Source organism: Heloderma suspectum, chromosome 5 (genome assembly GCF_057233095.1).
Source record: "Heloderma suspectum isolate Gila_16-S chromosome 5, 16-S_ref, whole genome shotgun sequence".
Classification (NCBI taxonomy): Eukaryota; Metazoa; Chordata; class Lepidosauria; order Squamata; family Helodermatidae; genus Heloderma; species Heloderma suspectum.
The window spans coordinates 127367356-127385867 of NC_139462.1; the positions used below are offsets into that span (position 1 = coordinate 127367356).

Here is an 18512-nt window from a genome sequence, read left to right on the forward strand (position 1 = left end):
TCCTGGACAGGGATAGCTTGCCCACAGTGGTACAGGCATTAGTAACCTCAAGACTGGATTACTGCAATGTGCTCTATGTGGGGCTGCCCTTGAGGCTGGTCCAAAACCTGGAGCTAATGCAGAATGCAGAATGCAGCAGCTCAGCTGTTGTCGGGAGCTGCCCCTTTCCAGCATGTAACTCCTCTGCTGAAGGAACTGCACTGGCTGCCTATTTGCTACCGGGCTAGGTTTAAGATATTATTACTAGTGTACAAAGCCCTAAACAACTTGGGACCAGGATACCCGAGACAGAACCTTCTTCTTTACCAACCTGCCCTGTCACTGAGGTCATCAGAGGGCTTGATCCTGGTGGTTCCACATGGACCTATGGCCCAGTTGGAGTCCACCAGGAAAAGAGCCTTCAGCATGGTGGCCCCCTTCCTGTGGAATTCCCTGCCTTTGGAGGTCAGACAGGCGCCAATGTTGTGTTGCTTTCGTTTTTCAAGAGGCCTTCCGTGAGTGACCAGCCACGGTTTATTATGTTCAGAATCTGTTCTTTTAAAATGTTTTAATTATGGGGTTTTATTCTTTTAACTTGCTGTTCACTGCTCTGAGTTCTTTGATGTGGAGCGGTATATAAAGATTGTAAATAAACAAACAAATAAACAAGCAAGCAAACAAGCAACACAGGCAGTTGGCTTTGCAAACTGCAGAAGGCCTGACCCAGGGGTAGACAATATTTTGGGGCCCATGGGCACATTTGACAATTTGAGAAACTGTCCTGGGTGCCACCACAAAATGGGCGAGCTGCAAATGAAGGCATCAGCCTGCAGCCACCATCTGTCTTCATTTTCTAAGACTGTTTCTGAGCCCCAGAGGCATTAATGGGAAAAGAAGATGGAGCTGCGAGAGGCCCTCACTTTGCTTTGACACAATCCCAGCTGCCAGTAAGAAACTTTATTTGAAAAGGGGGGGAGGGGGAGGGCACCAAGAAAGCTGTTTGAGGAAACACTAGAGCCCACGGCCACCATGTTGCGTGGTCCCTAGTGTATACACTGCACCTCACCAAAGCAGAGTTGCTATGCCTCCTGCGAATTACAGGTACAGATGTTGCACACCCATATTTCCCTCCTGTGCCTGAAGGGGGATTAAGGCATGAGCACACACAGTCCAAGGGCTTCACCACACCAGGCTTTTTATTCCAAAATTTACCAGGGCTTCTGCTTCCAGATCCTATGCAGGATTACAGACTCACTTTGAGTCTCTCCTAGCCCAGCCAACAAAACTCTCCTCCCAGCCCAGGCCAACAGGCAGACATGCTGGGTGCGGGGGGGGGGGGTAGTTGTGATTTTCCTGCTCCTCCCCAATCAGTACGCTTTGCTTCTTCTTCCCAGGCTGTGGCTATAGCGTAACTGCACTATTACAAGCAGCCATTAAAGTGGATTTACGTTTAAATAGTGCACTATCTCCGAACTTTTAAAAAGCGGGATAAAGTTAAAAAAAAACCTGGTGGATGTGCCTTGGAGGTTGACAACATTGTGTAAAGGACCTGCAAACTTCCATGAGTGTGCAATAATGAGTGTGCAATGAGTGTGCAAAATCATGAGTGTGCAATAAAAACCTTGTGTAGAAATGCTCCACATCAAAGAACTCAAACCTGTCACCTAGGTTTGACCCTGTTTCCTTTTCAGGCTTCAGAGTCCCTAACACACCCAATGCACATTTTCACCTCACCCATCTCTGTTCAGGTCCAATTTGCACACCCCTGGGGCCCGTCTACATGGGAGGTTTTCTTGCTGCTGTTGTGGCTTAAAGTCTTTAGGGACACATAACGTCATGGCTACTCTGCAGCCACCTGGGAGTTTATCTATGGGGAAGCTGCATTTTTGCAGAGTACTTTTATTCTGTTGTTTTCCTTTAATTTGGCTCCCTTGTGGTTCAGCTACTGTGTGCCCATCCCTCTGCTTTAAATTCGGTATGATCGGGGCGTTCCTAGGGGTGTGTCTTTTACCTGGCTGTGCCCTCCGTAACCTAGGTAACTAAGGTAATATGCCTACCTTTCCAGCACATCAAAGCCCTAGAGCACTCGTTTGAGCCTTCAGAATTGCCCTGCACTCTCATTTCACCAGTGAGAGTAATTAGCCTCAGTGATTATGCACTTCTTTGATCTTTGTGTTACTTCACTTCCCCAATGTTGTATAAAATCACTTCTCTGATGTTGTGTAAGAGCTTTATCACAGTAGCGATCTGGTGAGGTCTCAGGATGACAGGAGCCTGTCATTGCGAGCAAGGAGAAAATGCCCAGAGAAGGAGAAAGGGTGTGTGAATGTGTGGAAGCTATAACTGCAACAGTTTGCTAGAATGGGGCGAAACTGGCAGGGTGTGTGTGTGTGCATGCTCTCAATGGGAGCCTTCGGATGCTGCACTCAAGAATCAGGGATTTTGGCTTCTTCAGGCAGGCAAAAGTGCACACACAGGGGAAAAGGTGGGGAGAGGAATAACTCCGCAACAGTTTGCTGGAATGGGGAGAAATGGTGTGTGTGTGCTCTCATAGGGAGCCTTCAGAAGCTGTACTGGATAATTGGGTTGTTTCTAGAGAATTGTGAATTACTTTCCATTCATAATAATGTAGTAGCACGGGGAGCCTGGACATGGGCCAGGAAACAAGCCTCTCTCACTGGTTGAGCAGCCCCTGCCAGGTTGATGACATTCAGTTCTATTCCCCCCATCCAGCCCAGAAGAATGATCCTTTCAAGCACTCTGAGACTGGTGAAAACCAGATTTTAAAGGTATGGTGCACTCAGCTTTTCTTGCTTTGTGGGTCCCTCATGGACCAAAGCCGATTCCATGAATATCTGGATAATACTCCAATGAGCTTCTCGTTCCGTTGTTGTGAAGATCCCCCCTGGATTCTGAAAACTTGTTAAAACCACTTGCAGAACACAAACAGCACAGTTGGCAAGTCACACAGATATGTCCCAGGCAGGCACTCTGTTCTGAGCTCAAGCAGAGCCAAACCTGCAGGTATAGAAAGGTCTGGAATGTCTTAAATGCCCCCCCCCACTTCCCCTTTAGGGTCCGCTAGAGGTTTTGAGCTTCTCAGGACAGTACTCTGGACGTAGGCTCAAAACGTGGCTTTTTGCTTGTTTATTTGTTCCTCTGCTTAATAAAAGAAAAAGAGTGAAAGGCAGAGCTTGGGGTGAAGAGAGAGGTACAAAAATCCATTCTAGTTTTCTAGTTCACCGTATCTGACGAGAGTGAGACCTTCAACCTGACCTCCTCCATCTCATCCTGTTGAGGTGTCAAAACATGTCAGCAGTTCAGCCTCATCAGATGAAGCCTAAGGTGACTATTTCACACTGCCTGCATGACTTTGGTTCCAACACAGTTCTTAAACCACAAGTGAGTAAAAAGGAGACGAAGCCTCAACATGGTGCTGAAATGTGCAGGAAACGTCAACATACGGCATACAGGGTTCAATGTGTTTCAGTTTACACCTTCTTTAGAGGCAAACCACGAGATGATACCCCATCAAGTTACATCATTTTGTCCCTGAAGAAGGTGTAAATCAAAACACATTTGGCATTTTATACCTTGCATTAAAAGTTTCTCAGACATCTCAGCAGCACTGGCCAGCGAAGAGCACTCTGGCTTCTCTTGCAATACTTCGTCTGCCATCACCCTTTGACTCAGGGGCCTTCTCAGGTTGTTTGCAAAAAACCAAACAAATATCACCAGAAACATACACTAGGTTTATACCCATTTAACTGTCATGCCTTCTCCCAAAGAATTTCAGGAATTGTAGCTTGTGAGGCTGCTGAGAATTTTTTGTTAGAAATCCCCAGTCCACCTTACGAAATTACAGTCCATAGAGTTCTCACTGGAGAGGGAATGACTGTCAGTCAATAGTGCAGATTAAGGTCTCCCCAGTAGGGAGGAGAAATATGCACATTTAAGAGAAACAGGGCGGTGCAGAAGGTTGAACCATCTGCTTGGTTCAGAGAGAAAAAATACTGCGAATACAATTTCCTAGACATGAACAATGGAGGCAAGCAAGGCTTCAGATTTGGGTTAAAAAATACTGCACAAAGAGAGGTCAGCCCTTGTTACACACAGATTTCATGTTGAGCTGTCTCCACCCCTCCCCCACCTCCAAAGTCCAGAAAGTATCAGAGCCTTGTCAGATTTTGGAAGCCCTCATAAGTGAAAGGTGGGAGGTTGGGTAAGCACGCAGCTGTTTTTGGCAGGCAGGCCATGTGGTTGACATCACAGGAAGTGGGGTCCTGCTCACTGGTGAAGAAAACACTGTCAGGAGAATAGATGGAGGGATCATCGTCAAAATAGTTGTACGGTCTCAAAAGGAAGCCAACAGAATTCCCAAGTGTCACAGTGTTGGGGATGTCCTCAGCATGTGGAATATGCAGGAAACCAGTGGTGATCCAGGCAACCAGGTCCTGGTGAGGGGAGAGCACAGCAGCATGTCACTTGGCAAAGAGAAAAAGATGCCACAATGATTCAGGGGACAGATTCAGTCTATACGAAACCTCCGGAGGCCTTCAACATGTGCTGCATGACACTCGCTCAAAGGCCGCCTTCTGAGGTTTAGGATAGACCGGTAGTTGAGGGAAGACAACCCAAATTGTTTGGCAGGCAATTGGCCACAGCAGGAGAAAATTTTTCTAGTCTAAACCATCTGCCATGCACCTGAACTTAAAATGAACTTCCCTGGATTGACATACATTGCCAAGCTAGTTTTTGAGAAATGGGTTGGATTCGGGGAGGGCTGAAGTGAGAGTGCTCAGCAGCTTACTGTACCTGTGTGCTTGCTGCTGCAGTCCTATAATACCAGCTGAACCCATACACTTGTGCATAAATACAAAGGCACCAGAATGACCCAATTTGCCAAAATGAAGTCTGAGGAGTTTTATGCTACCAGCCACCAAGGAGGCTGTAGTTGGGACAGAAGTGGTGAAAGAGAAACAAAGCATGGAAGGCAATGACACAAGATGCACAAGAAAAAACCAAAACATAGGAACTTCCAAGGGAAAGGAGATGCTCCAGTAAGATAACACGTTGTGCTTATACATACAATGGTTGAAAGTGGAGAAATCATGCATTTGAAGAGTTAGAAGGGAGGCAAGATTTGGCCCACACCCGGTAGCCAGTTTTTCCACCATTAGGGCAGCTTTGAAAATGTAAACACATCCAGAGGAGGGTAACTGTGACTTCGAATCCACACCCACTTCCTTCCACTAGACTAGGCTCACATCCCAAATCCCACAGAGAAGGCTGTGGGCAGGGAAAGCTGCCTGGCCTTCCATTCACTGAGAGTACTGATAGGGGCTTTCTTGCCTCCCCTACCCCCCATCCCACCCATGTTTGCTAGAGAAACAGAACCGCACCACTTCAGAGGAGATTCTTAAATGCTCTGGTTCTTTATTTGATTATTACTATGTGCACCCCAATTCTCCGAGCAGCGAGAATTTCCAGGGGTCCTCGCCCGGGGTTTGGCTTCCTTTGGAATGAGGTCACCAGAGCTGTAAGGTGCTTCCAGATGAGGCGTTAATAGCGCCATCACCCTGTCTCATTCACAGAATTTTACAGAGGGTCCAGATGAGATCTTCTTCCACTCTGAACTCTCCCATGTTTTCCCACCACTTCTTCCATCTTTCTTCCTTATCAGAGAGAATCCATTGAGGACAAAAAGATGGAATTGCTGCGCAGTGCCTTCTGACTGGTGGTGCTAGGCGCCCTTCATCTGGAAGCACCCTTATGGGCATTTTCCAATATTTGCACTTGTTTATAAATGTGCACAGGCTCAGCTCACAGGTCAACACTCCAAAACCAGCATAGCCAGACCTTCCAGGGCAGCTGCCCATGCTCTGAGATGCTCCAGTGTAGCAGCCATATCGGGGGTCAGACTAAGTAGCCTCATGCAGTCTCATGCTTCATGTTCTTGCTGAGCTCTTTCTCCCTTGAATATATTGTTGTAGGCTGACGAGACGCAGGAGTCTCTTATCTTGTCAACAAAGGCTAAGGTCAGCATAGAGTTGTATATCATGTTCTCTGCTGTTCTCTTCTGTTCTTTGCTTATCATGGCTACCCTATAACCCATTTCTTTTATTATAAACAATGGTGCTAGGAGAAGAAATGTTGAGGACTGCAACCCCACATGGGAGGGAGAGGAGGAGCCGTTTCATATGTGTCATAATGTCTATAAAAGCAATGTATTAATGTGCCTCGGGGCTTTTTGCTCTTTGGAAGTGATTCCAGCCATAAAGCCCGCGCGTTAAATAAAGAAAAACTCTTTTTCCTTCACTCCGTGGTCTCTCTGACTCTGAGTTCTGCAACACCAGCTCTGTTCATTCTCAGCCTCATCCCAAAAGGGCAGGCTTGTTTCCTTCACAGACACATGGATTACAACAGTCCTTCGCGGGAGGAAGAGAGGCACCCCATTTTTAGGCACTGGCCATTAAGAGCCTGTTGGGTTCCCATGGCAAACTGCCCCGTTGCCCTTTAACATTTGCAGTCATCCTAGACCCATTAAGCCTTTCCTGTATAACCTGCAATCTCGGAATCAAAAAATTGGTGTTGGAAGGCATCCTGGGAGGTCATCAATTCCAACCCTTAATCCTATAACAATGTATAATTACAATCTGACATATGTACATCAGATAGAATTTCTTGTAATGAAAGTGGGTTCTCTTTAATTCTCTTTACACAGAAGACCCAAGAGGTCAAGCCTAACAAGTCTCTCATTCCATGTTGTAAACCAGACTTGAGTCCTTATGTGTTTGCCAGAGTAATCCAAACATGGGGGGCAATGAGGTATTTGTACAGACGCAGGAGCAGGAAGGATGAATGTGCCTGTGTTACCCTTCCCACACTTGCTGATTCTCCACTGTCCTTTCCCCAAGGGCAGCTTCCCCAGTCAGGCATACTTCTAGTCTTGGAATCAAGCTGTGTGGGAGGTAGGCGGGAACAGATTAAAATGGCCTAGGGTACATTTGCGGGAGAAAAATGGGAGCTTTCTAAGTTTTAAGCACCTCCTTCCACCTACTGATTGTTTCCTGAAAATGCCCTCCGCCCCCAATCATCCCTCCACTCATGTTAGCCAGTAAAGGCATGTTTGGAAACCTCTGGATTTGCCTCATAATGTTTGTTCCTCCTCTTAGAGCATTTCTACATGGGGCTTTTATTGTGCACTCGTGATTAGTCACTCACAGTTCTTTGCGGACACTTTCCACAACGTTGTCAACCTCCAGGGCCCCTCCTGTCGCTTCTGGCCATTATAGCAATTTAATTCTCTATGGGGAAACCGTGATAAGAGACTTCAAAGCACAATGGCTTTCCAGTGAAATTCTGGAGTCGCACTATATTGCAGCACCATCTAGTGGCTGTATAATGAAACATATAGAACTTGCCCAGAAAGAAAGAAACACCACATGAAAAGGAGCTGATCTTAATCCCTCAAGGAATCTGGAAGCAGAAGCCCTGGTAAGGGTGCAGATTTTAGCCTGGTGCAGAAATGCTCTTAAAATATGCAGACCATTCCATGAATCTCTTTCCATGAATCTCTTTCCTGGTTACATCCCATACATCACACTAATTTCAACAAATGGCCATGTAAAAGGAGAAGAAAAAATAGATGCGTCTAGTATCTAATTCCAGGTTAGGGTCCACACCCTGGCCAATCCCTGTGTGAGTTTGGGGCGACAGCTCATAAAGATCACTAGCACCCCAGAGAGATCACAACTCACCTCATTGACAATGGTCTCATTGTCTATGAAGTCAGCAAAGGCAACAGAAGGTGTCCATGGGTCGTTCTGGTTATAGATGCTGGTGCTGGCAGGTTCTTCCTCTTTTCGCTTGGTGACGGCCAGCTTGTACCTGAAAGGCAAAAAGCAACCCAAGCACAGCACTGCTGAGTCTGTGGGCGGCTGGACTGGCTCTTTCCTTGTTCAGTTTTAGCCAGGGTATTTTGGGGTCCCGTATGGCTTTTTAGTATTTTAAATGTATTAGCTCCGCATTCTGTTTTTAGAATTCTCTCTTAATTCTGCTGTGGTTGACATGTTAAAGTTTTAAAGTTGTTCTTAAATTGTTTTTTCAAGTTTTAAAGATGTTTTTAATTTTTTTTAAAGCTTAAAAATTGTTTTAAGTTTTAATTCAGATGGAATAATCCTATGTCCCCTACACAGCGTCTGGGAGACATAGGATTGCTCAGTTTCCTGGATACGAGATCGGAGATATGGCTCAACCATGTAGCCAGGAAATGCACTCCCTGCCCCCTCCCCTTGTAGCTGAAGCAGTGAACCACCAGAGAAGCCAGCTCCCTCTCTGTGGTCACAAAACAGAGTGCAGAGATAGGGGAAAGGGGGTGTTCTTGGGGGTGGGGAGGGGCAGGGAGGAGGCCAGGGCAGCTGGCTTATGCCTTTTCCTATTGCTGCCCCAGCCTCCTTCCCTCCCTCTCCCCGAAGCCTCCACTAGATGGGTGAAATGCCCATCTAGCATAGGATGCTCATAAGCCTCTGAGTTCAGGGACTTACAAGTACCCAGGGTGCAACCCACAGGATTGCACCCTTAGTGAACTTGAGCTCCCAGTTTGGTCTGAAAGGTAATCAATCAATAGTATATAAATTGCTTGTATAATGTTTGGATATATTTATTTATTTAAATAAAAATATTCAGACATTATACAAGCTTATGAAAAGCCTTCTCAAGACTCATCTCAGTCAATGGGCATACCTGAGGAAGAACCTGGGAAGAACCAGAGTGATGGGCATATACAGGCCCAAAAAATACTATGAAAGTTTGCTCCATACCATTCAAAGACACAACACCCATGTTTAAGGTACGCCAAAGTCTCACACCTCCAATGTGGGTTTCAGTCCCTAGGAAGCACTCACTTACCTGCCCCAACTGACAGCCCGCTCCATTGGATCTGACTCTGGAAGGTGGTCCCCAGCAAAGCTGATTGACTGGATCCGGTAGCCACGTTTATGGCCCCATTTGTTTGTGCTATCTGCTGCAAAATATACATATCTTGGCATGTTGTCATGAAGACGGAAGGCAGCCTTGTCCTCAGTATCCAAGAGTTTTTTCACCATTTTCATTTGCAGGATTTCTCGGTCTGGGCTCCAAGGGACCTTCACGGTCTCGAAAGCCATGTCATTGGCAACCAAGGAATTTTTCACACCTAGAAAGGGGTCGGTGGGTGGGGTGGGGAGTGGGGAGAGTGATGCTTAGTTAATATGTTTCCATACTGGTGGAGCTACCCCAGGCAGGGAGATGCAGTAAACAGGAACACTTAATGTGTTGAATTTCTCGTCGACCTGTATCCATTCTGAGTATAGGAGTGCAGCAAGAACAAAAAAGGAGAAACTTGGGCTTAACACTGAACGGCAAGAAACTACTGAAGGTGTAGGGTGGTTTCAAGCTTGCAAGTTCTACTTAAAAAACAAACTAGAACCCGTAGGTCCACCACCTGGAAGCAGAAGCAAAACAAGCCGGGGGGAGAGGTGCAGGTCAGATGCAACATGGTGGCTCAGAGGGTGGAGCAAAGGACCTACTGCACCCCCCCGCACGTGCCGTACATTGGGATGACCCTGTATATACACATGTACGGATTTATATTTGATTTACTATAGCTCAAAGATTCTAACAGGCTAATTTAAGGGGTATGCAAAGAACAATCAGTAATTCAAGCAATATAAATAATATTAATCATACAAACTGTAAGTAATATACATAGTCGCTAGTTATAATCAGACAGACCATATTTTTAAAAGACTTATAAAACATGGAACATGCCTTAGAAAGATTACCCTGAACCTGTGCTAATCATAAAAAACTCAGTCATTTATGACTTTTCACTACAGACTAAAATTCACAAAATTGCTCATTCCAAAACCATTTGTTCTATGCTTGGGACAGGTTGTAGGCATGTTCCATGTTTTATAAGGTTTTTTTTAATGTTCTGTCTGAGGCTACAAAACAAACTGCTGGTGAATTTTGGAGTTTGTGGGGATGCAGTGGAAGAACATGTTTGCCCTGTATTTTTCATGCACATAGTGCGTGCAGCTTCAGTACACTTGTGCATTTTTCTTGTACCTGTGCAAGCCTTTGGACATATTTTCTATCCCATAAATAAATTGTTGTCATCCCCACCCCATGTCAGGGATCATATTTACCAAATCACTAGCAGCATTACCATGACCTGCAGATCTTTCAGGCAGGAAAGTGCCTCTAATTATATGCAGAATGCATTTCCCTCACTACTGAATCATCACAACTGGTTCCCTCCACCACACTTCAAAGAATAGCATCCCCCTACTGCTATTTGGAATTAGCGAACACTCCCCGCTTTTACCATTATTTAACTATAAGTTGAAAAGGATAATTAAGATGTAAATAACTGTGTAACATTACGTGTTTGAAGAACAGAAAAAAGACAGTAAACTACCTTCATTAGGATGAAAGTTTGCAATGTCACATATGAGCTTAAGACACAGAACTCTCTTCTTAGACTGGATGCAATTAAAAAGAGGGAAATAGAGGTTTCTAGGGGATGGCAGAGAATTAGGCCAACCTGCAGTCTGTTTCAAATGCAGACTAATTAAGGACCCTGCCTTAATGGTAAATTTTTTTTATTTAAAACGTTTCTATTCAACTTTTTGTTAGGAAGATCTCCAAAGCCAGTTCTATAAGATATCAATAAAGAACATCATAAAATATACACTTGTACTAAAGCTCTCAAATTATTGAGGTATGCTCAACTTCAGCAAAGCTTTTGACAAAGTGCCCCATGATATCCTGATGAGCAAACTAGCTCAAAGTGGGCGAGATAAAACAACAATCAGGTGGATCCACAGTTGGCTACAGAACTGGATTCAAAGAGTGCTTATCAATGGGATCTTCTCAAACTGGGGAGAAGTAATGAGCAGGGTACCGCAGGGCTCAGTCCTGGGCCCAGTGCTTTTCAACATTTTTATTAATGACTTGGAGGAGGAGGTGCAGGGAATGCTGATCAAATGTGCAGATGACACAAAATTGGGTGGGATAGCTAATACCCTGGAAGACAGAAACAAAATTCAAAGTGATCTTGATAGACTGGAGCGCTGGGCAGAAAACAACAGAGTGACATTTACTAGGGATCAATGCCAAGTTCTGCACCTAGGAAAAAGAAACCAAATGCACATTTACAAGATGGGGGATACGTGCTCAACAACACTACAAGCGAGAAGGATCTTGGAATTGTTGTCAATCACAAGTTGAATATGAGCCAACAATATGATGTGGCTGCAAAAAAGGCATATGCTGTTTTGGGCTGCATTAATAGAAGCATAGCTTCTAAATCCCGGGAAGTACTAGTTCCCCTCTACTCAGCACTGGTTAGGCCTCATCTGGAGTACTCTGTCCAGTTCTGGGCACCACACTTTAAGAAGGATGCAGACAAGCTGGAGAGGGTTCAGAGGAGGGCAACGAAGACGATCAGGGGACTGGAAACAAGGCCCTATGAGGAGAGACTCAAAGAACTGGGCATGTTTAGCCTTGAGAAGAGAAGACTGAGGGGAGATATGATAGTGCTCTTCAAGTACTTGAAAGGTTGTCACAGACAGGAAGGCCAGGACCTCTTCTCCATCATCCCAGAATGCAGGACATGGAATAACGGGCTCAAGTTACAGGAAGCCAGATTCCGGCTGAACATCAGGAAAAATTCCCTGACTGTTAGAGCAACACGACAATGGAACCAATGACCTAGGGAGGTGGTGGGCTCTCCCACGCTGGAGGCATTCAAGATGAGGCTGGACAGCCATCTGTCAGGGATGCTCTGACTTGGATTCCTGCATTGAGCAGGGGGTTGGGCTCGATGGTCTTGTAGGCCCCTTCCAAACCTATGATTCTATGATCCTATGCATATCTCCTCAGAGTAATTTCCATGGATTTCAGTCAAGCATATTCCCAGGTAAGTGTACTCTGAGGATCCCAGCTTAGAGATACAAAAGCCTGCAATTATCAGATTCTATTATCAGTGTTTTTAGCTAAGCCAAGATAAGGGCTTAATTCGAACCAGGACCTGGTAATGGTGGTGCATGCGCTGGTAACCTCCAGGCTTGATTTCTGCAAGATTTCTGCGATGCGCTGTACTTGGGGCTGCCTATGTATTTAGTTCGGAAACTTCAACTGGTGCAAAATATGGCAGCCAGGTTGGTCTCTGGGACATCCCATGGAGACCATATTACACCGGTCTTAAAATCTTTACACTGGCTGCCAGTTTGTTTCCGAGCAAAATATAACATGCTGGTTCTTACCTTTAAAGCCTTACATGGCCCAGGCTCGAGGTACCTCAGGGAGCACCTTCTCCCCCACGTCCCAGTCCACCGCCTAAGGCCCTCTGAGGGCTCTCTGCTGCGGCTGCCTAATGTGAGACGCAAGAGGACCGTCTCCTTTGCCGCCCCGCCCCTCAGTCGTGGAATGACCTGCCGCCGGTTGAAATCCGCCTGCTGACTTCCTTGAAGGTTTTAAGCAGGCGTTAAAGACTGTATTATCCCGGCAGGCCTTCCCTTTGTAGAACTCTTGCTCCTTTTGCTGACTTTTGCATACTGTTTTTAAGCTGCATTGTTTTATTGTTGGATTTTAAAAAAATGTTTTCAGTTCAAAATTGTTTTTAGTTATATGTTGTTTGTATATACTGTCTGTATGCTGTTATGTAAATCATTTTAAGAGTCTGTATATTGTATTTTAATGTTTTAACTTTTGTAAACAGCCCAGAGAGCTTCAGCTATGGGGTGGTATAGAAATGTAATAAATAATAACAACAACCAGGACCTGGTTTGAATGCCATGGCTTAAGTCACAGAAATATAACCTCTGAGCATCAGCAGCATGCCTCGTTTTTACACTAGGTAACTATAACAGCACTATTTAGAGAATCAGAGTTTGGGGAGTATGAGTGTGAGACCAACAAAAAGTGAAGTAATACAAAGATAGGTATCACCCCTCTCCCCGCAAAAATGCTAGTATGCTCCTGCTTCCAGATGAGGCTTTTATGTGCAATTGCCCAACCTTGTTGACGGAATTGTGCGGGGGGTGCAGGCAGTGCTGTCTTCCCTTTGTAGCCCTCCTGTGTTTTCCCACTTTTACCATAAACAAAGGAAATACAGAAGAGCTGCACAATACCTCTGAACTGAGAGTGCTACGAATCGTCCATTTGGAAGCACCCACCAGGTGTCTCGCAAGTGAAACTCTGAGGCAAGAAGTCCTGCGGCAACCTAGGGCTCCATCACACAGGTGGAGAATTCCACATCAATGCCGGTTCTTTCCCCATCCGGTATCATTGCAGGACTGGGTCGTGTTCTCAGATGGCTGTCCCCGTCGCATTATTTTTCGCTTCTTTGCTTCTCACATGATGCCACTCAGAGGCATCTCCACCTTTTCGCAAAAAAGCATGACACGCGCTCGGGGTGTAGTGGCAGCTCCTCCCTGGCTCCTGCCCCTTTCCTTCCCCTTGCGCATTACTGGTGGATGGGGACTGACACGCATAGGGATGGCGGAGAATTTCTCCACGAATCTTCAGGAGGCCGAGCGCCGAGGCATTCGGCCCCCCGAAAGTGTTGGGGAAATTCTCCGCCGGCCCCCCGCCCCCCCCTGGGATGAGACTTACCATGGCCGAATGTCCCTCTCGGTGGCGGGTCCCGGCGGTGGTTCGGCGGCATTTCATCGGGGGTGGGGGCAGTGGCCGGTCTCCCGACCGGCTGCCGCCACCGCCATTACAAAATAAAAAAGTAAAAACAAAAAACAAAAAAACACACACCTGTGATAGGCTACGTGACGATTTACGTAGCCTATCACGGCTAGATTTCCAAAGTCAGCCGTGATAGGCTACGTTAATCGTCACGTAGCCTATCACGGGTGACTTTGGGGAAGAAAAAAAAAGCGCGTACGCAAATGGCGGTAGCCCATGGGCGCCACCATTTGTGTTCCTTATTTTGGCACGTCTAGTCTACGTAAAGATTTACGTAGACTACGGCGAAAATAAGGGCAACGCAAATAGCGTTCCCTTATTTTCGCCTGAACTTCAGGGGGAGAAGCAAAGCGCCTCCCCCCCACCGTGAAGCAAGCTGCGGGACAAGGTAAGTCCCTTTCGTACATCCCTAGACACGCAGACAGCCCCCCCGTTCTCCCCCCCCCGTTCAGTGTTTTTGACAATCTCTGCCATTTACTCAGCTGTTTACTTGCTGAGAATACACAGCAGGGGGGGCATCCCAGCAGGTCTGAAGGCCAGCACACCGCTCTGCCGCCTTGCCACTCTGCTGACCTGCTGCCTTGTTCAGAACGCTGCAGGCCGAAAATGGCAAGGACCCAAAGTGGTGTAGGCATGGGAAGGCGACACGCCCCACAGCCCGTCATCACCGCCTTCGCCATCATGGCCGCACCCCAACAACCCAAAACAACTGCTGACAGCCACCAACACACAGCGGTTCATTTACGCTAGGGGAGAAATACATGGGGAGGTCATGGCGCTCCATTTGTGCATATTTGGAAAAATACCACATTTTTTCAATTTGTGGGAAACATGGGATAGGGGGGTGGAAATGGTAGGATAATGACTGGACAATGATGACATCATGTAATGGACCCGCACAATTCAGTGAGTGGCCAATCATGAATTTGCAATAAACTGGAGATGTAGCGATGCCCCTAGACTAACTAGTTCATGTATTTCCTTTCCTTCCCCCCACCCCCCCTTTTACATGATGTTTAGGCTTCCTTTAAGTGTAGAACCCTCTCAAGGTGGTGTACAAGATAAAAACAACACAAAACAAATAGGAAAGCAATAAATACATATGCAATAAAATACTATGAAAACACCATAAAAACAGATACCATCAATAAAACCGGCAGCCCACATATTATGAAAAGGCCACCAAAAACAAGTGGGTCTTCAGAGCTTTCCTGAAGACCTACAAAGAAGGGGCCTGATAAACCCCTGATGGAAGTTGATTCAGAGGTGCAGGGCCACCACTGAAAAGGCCCTCTGCATTGTACTCACCAGCCTAGCTGCCCTTGACGATGGGCAGATGACAAGGGCCTCCGCTGGTGTCCCTAGAGGCTTTCTTCACACAGAGTGTTTATCCTGCAATTGAGATTGCTCCTTCATGGAAGTTTGCAGGCTCTTTACATGATGCTATGTCCCTCCAGGGTGTCTCCTGCACTACATGCCCTTTGTTCCATTTTTAAATAGATCACAGATAATGAGCTATCAAATTACCCCATTGTGTCCTGCTTCAGTTTCCTCCATGAAAAGAGGAAAAGCAGCAAGAAGAGGAGCGAGATCAACTACTTTTAAGCTGTGGTTTCCAACCCTTTTTTGGTTTAGGGTGCAATCCTATGAAGAAAGTCGGCAGAGCCTGCATTGGGTCTGCTGAGCACCCAATGCAGGGCTGCCAGAGCATGGAGGTGACCCTTGTCTCCACGCTCTGGCCACCCTGCATTCTTGGCTAGACAGCCGATTTTGTCTGTCCAGCTGCGGCTTCAGGGAGGGGGAGGGAAGGAGGCTGCATGGCACATAGGAAGCTACATAACACGGCTTCTGCTGTCCCCTCCCCTCTCCCATGACCACGCTCTTTTCCCCATTTCCAAGGGGGCAGGGATGGGAAGTGCGGTTTCTGGGCTCCAAGGCTGGACCCCTGGATCCTACCTCAGATCACAGAAACCAAAACATCCTATGGCCCTCTAGACAGTGTCTAGTGGCTGTAGGATTTCCCCATTAGGGACTCCTTTGCCACATTGTGATATCCTGTGGAACCCAAACCCCTTCTCGCACCCGTGCTCCTCCATTAAAAGAAAAAATGTTTTGAAAACGTTAAAACTGGTGATTTGTTGTTTCAAGTTGACACTAACCAATCACATTTCTCCCACATACTGAAAGATATGTGGATGGCATTTTGGTCACTATAATGGTACCCATGACTGGTGGAGAGATACTTTGCTCTGGAGTTTGATATACTGAGTACCAATGGGTGCTTCCAGATGAAGCTTTGATTGCGCCATTGCTTTGGTCATTCAGATGCTGTCTTCCACTCAAAGCCCTCTCATGTTTTCTCATGTTTTCTTTTTCTTGTTTTCTTTTCTTTTCTTTTCTTACCACAGAAAATCCATTAAGGAAGAAAAGACAGAATAGCTGCACAAGGCCTCCTGATCAACAGCGTTAAGAGCCCTCCACCTGGAAGCATCCAAATACTGCAGTTGCAGATATCTGCTTGAAGGGTGGAAGAAGATGCCATTCAAGGAATGAATGAGTACCTGGCTCAGGGAATGGGACCAATGTTGCCTCTCTGACCTCCCCACAGTCCTTGGTGGTAGGTCGGAGATTTGTCCACTCATGAGCTGCTAATCCGAGATTGATGTTATGCCTCTTATACCTTTCAGTAGCTTGGATGACATTGCAAGAGATAATGAAAGAGCAGGAAGAACACAGCCTGGCAAGCAGATAGAGATAAAATGCACACACATGCACACACACACACAAACTATAATGAAGGCTGATGATACTGCCGTGCCATTATCTGGTAAGAATTCCAGTGGGTAGCAGAAAACTTTATCGCCCCATACTTCTGCTGTCTCTTTCTCTGTTAGCTACCTACTCAGTTCCCTGATGCTTTCTAGTGACCATCTCATTACAATCACCCCCTTTGCACTTTTTCAGGGATTGATAAATGCACAGTAGGGATGGAATAGGAGAGAGACAAGGAGCAACAGTGCTGCTTAGCAGAGCTGCCAACAACAGCAGAAAATAGTGCAAAACTGCAGTAATCAAAGTTATCTGACATTTACAAGAACTTACCTCCCACATCTAAGTCCACTTTGTAGTTGACTAAATGAGTATGGATTGTGCCAAGGGTGGCATCTGCAACTCTGTTGCCATAGTCCAGGCCATTGCCATAGAGGAAAGACGAGGTTATGTAACCACTGGCTCGGACTTTGCTTTCAATGGCACCATTTGGATGAAATACAAAGTCCCAGACGTAGTCATAGTTGCCCAGAGTAGCCACAGAACGGAATACAAGTGCAGAGCCAGGCAGCCCCCCATAATAGAGGGACTGAAGGTTGGAGAAATGGCGCCGAAAGGGCCCCCCTACATTCTGCTCGAAAACACAGATGGAGTTCTTCTGCACCTCTGGTTCTAAGGTTTCAATTAAATAAACAGCATCAAGATAGGTGGCGGAGTAAGGGCAATCAACTCCCCGGACCAGTGAGTAAGTGAACCTCCCAATTCCAAAGCTCGCATCCATATATCGGGTTGACATCCCAGCAGGTGTATTAGAACCATAGATAGACATGGCTTCCTGCACACTGAGTTCATAGACAATCCTTTGGTCCTTGAATATGATGTTGTAGATATGCGGTCCTCTGTGTACGTCCATCCTGAAGGCAAAACTCCAAGATGGGGACACAACCTGGTTGTTTCTCACACTATAACGTAACCCACAAGGCTCATAGTGCAAAGGACCAGATCCCAGCGGGGAGACCCTTTGATCTAGTGAGGAAAACCCTCCATCAGATGAGGCAGTCTTGAATTTTGCCACAGGCACCCGCTTCTCTATGAATTCTCTTTCCAGCTCTGCCATGCCATTATAATACTGGCCATTGTAGAACACCTTTGGCAGACTCCAGCTGGAGATGTTCAGACTGCTGTGGTTTACCAGCACCTCCATCCCCACTGGATGCAGGAAGTAGCCCTTTACACTCTGGAACAAGGCAAACCATGTGGCACGATCCCCAGACTGGAGCCCCCGAGGGGCTGATGTGAGGCCCGCGAAGTTGCTTCCATTGTGTCCAAACACCTGATTCAGGAAAGTGGGTGCCTCAAGAAATTTCTTCTCCATTAGGAATTTCCAAATTTGTTCATATTCATTGCCCATCACAGTTCTTCCATGGTAGGATAACTTCCTTCCGTACTTTTGTGTGGTCACATCCCGATGATATGTCAGCTTTGGGAGGGGGCCCACCACATACTCTGTGATATTTGGATCTGGCTGGTTTCCAAAGTATACCACAGCCAGTGCCTGTCGAGGCGGTTGTGGTCCACCATGATCAAGGAATCTAAGCACCTCTTCTTTGTGGGGAAGTTCCACATCCAGGTAGTAAATGCAGTTATCAGAAGAGTTGGCATGATAAGCATCGACCAAGGGCGATCTCAGGTGGGACTGCAGATACTTCATGACCAGAACAATCTCTTCCGCTGACAGGGCAGCAAATACCAGACTCCGGTCGCTGTGCCTTCCATTCAGGGAAGGCTGCGACCCAGCACCACACGGAGCAGAACTCTCATTCCTGGTCAGCAACACACACACTAAGGCAAGAATAGTGAACAGAGCCAGCATCAGAAGGACGAGGAGGGCTCTTGCGTTCATTGCTGCAGGCAAGTGCCACGAAGCCCCGATGACTGTTTCCACGAAGTCAGTCCCAGTATGTTCATTTGGCTGTTGCTGGAGCTATACAGCAGGATGCATTGCTTACTCCAGGAAATGT

At 46.5% G+C, this 18512-nt stretch overlaps 1 protein-coding gene across 2 annotated transcripts; it reads right to left on the reverse strand.

The window, feature by feature from the left end:
• Nucleotides 1–3099: 3099 nt before the first annotated feature.
• LOC146344422 (amine oxidase [copper-containing] 3-like) lies at nt 3100–18512 on the reverse strand. 2 transcript variants are annotated; one of them, XR_014792214.1, is made up of 5 exons: nt 16825–18506; nt 8890–9175; nt 7740–7869; nt 3557–4433; nt 3100–3476 (listed from the first exon to the last, which is right to left on the reverse strand). XR_014792214.1 is itself a non-coding variant. In XM_084857324.1 (4 exons), exons 1-4 carry the CDS (start codon nt 18392–18394, stop codon nt 4149–4151), a joined length of 2271 nt encoding a protein of 756 aa, XP_084713450.1. In that variant the 5' UTR covers nt 18395–18512; the 3' UTR covers nt 3100–4148. The 2 variants fall into 2 exon arrangements, 1 of the variants encoding a protein (XP_084713450.1); XM_084857324.1 differs by having other exon boundaries at nt 3100–4433; nt 16825–18512.

Excerpts from the sequence above, each read along its gene's own strand:
- LOC146344422 (XM_084857324.1), bottom strand. The coding sequence starts at position 18,394 with ATGAACGCAAGAGCCCTCCTCGTCCTTCTGATGCTGGCTCTGTTCACT. Across the intron at positions 9,176-16,824 it reads AGTGGACTTAGATGTGGGAG|GTGTGAAAAATTCCTTGGTT; the intron begins GTAAGTTCTTGT and ends ACCCCTTTCTAG. Across the intron at positions 7,870-8,889 it reads CGGGCTGTCAGTTGGGGCAG|GTACAAGCTGGCCGTCACCA; the intron begins GTAAGTGAGTGC and ends TTTGCCTTTCAG.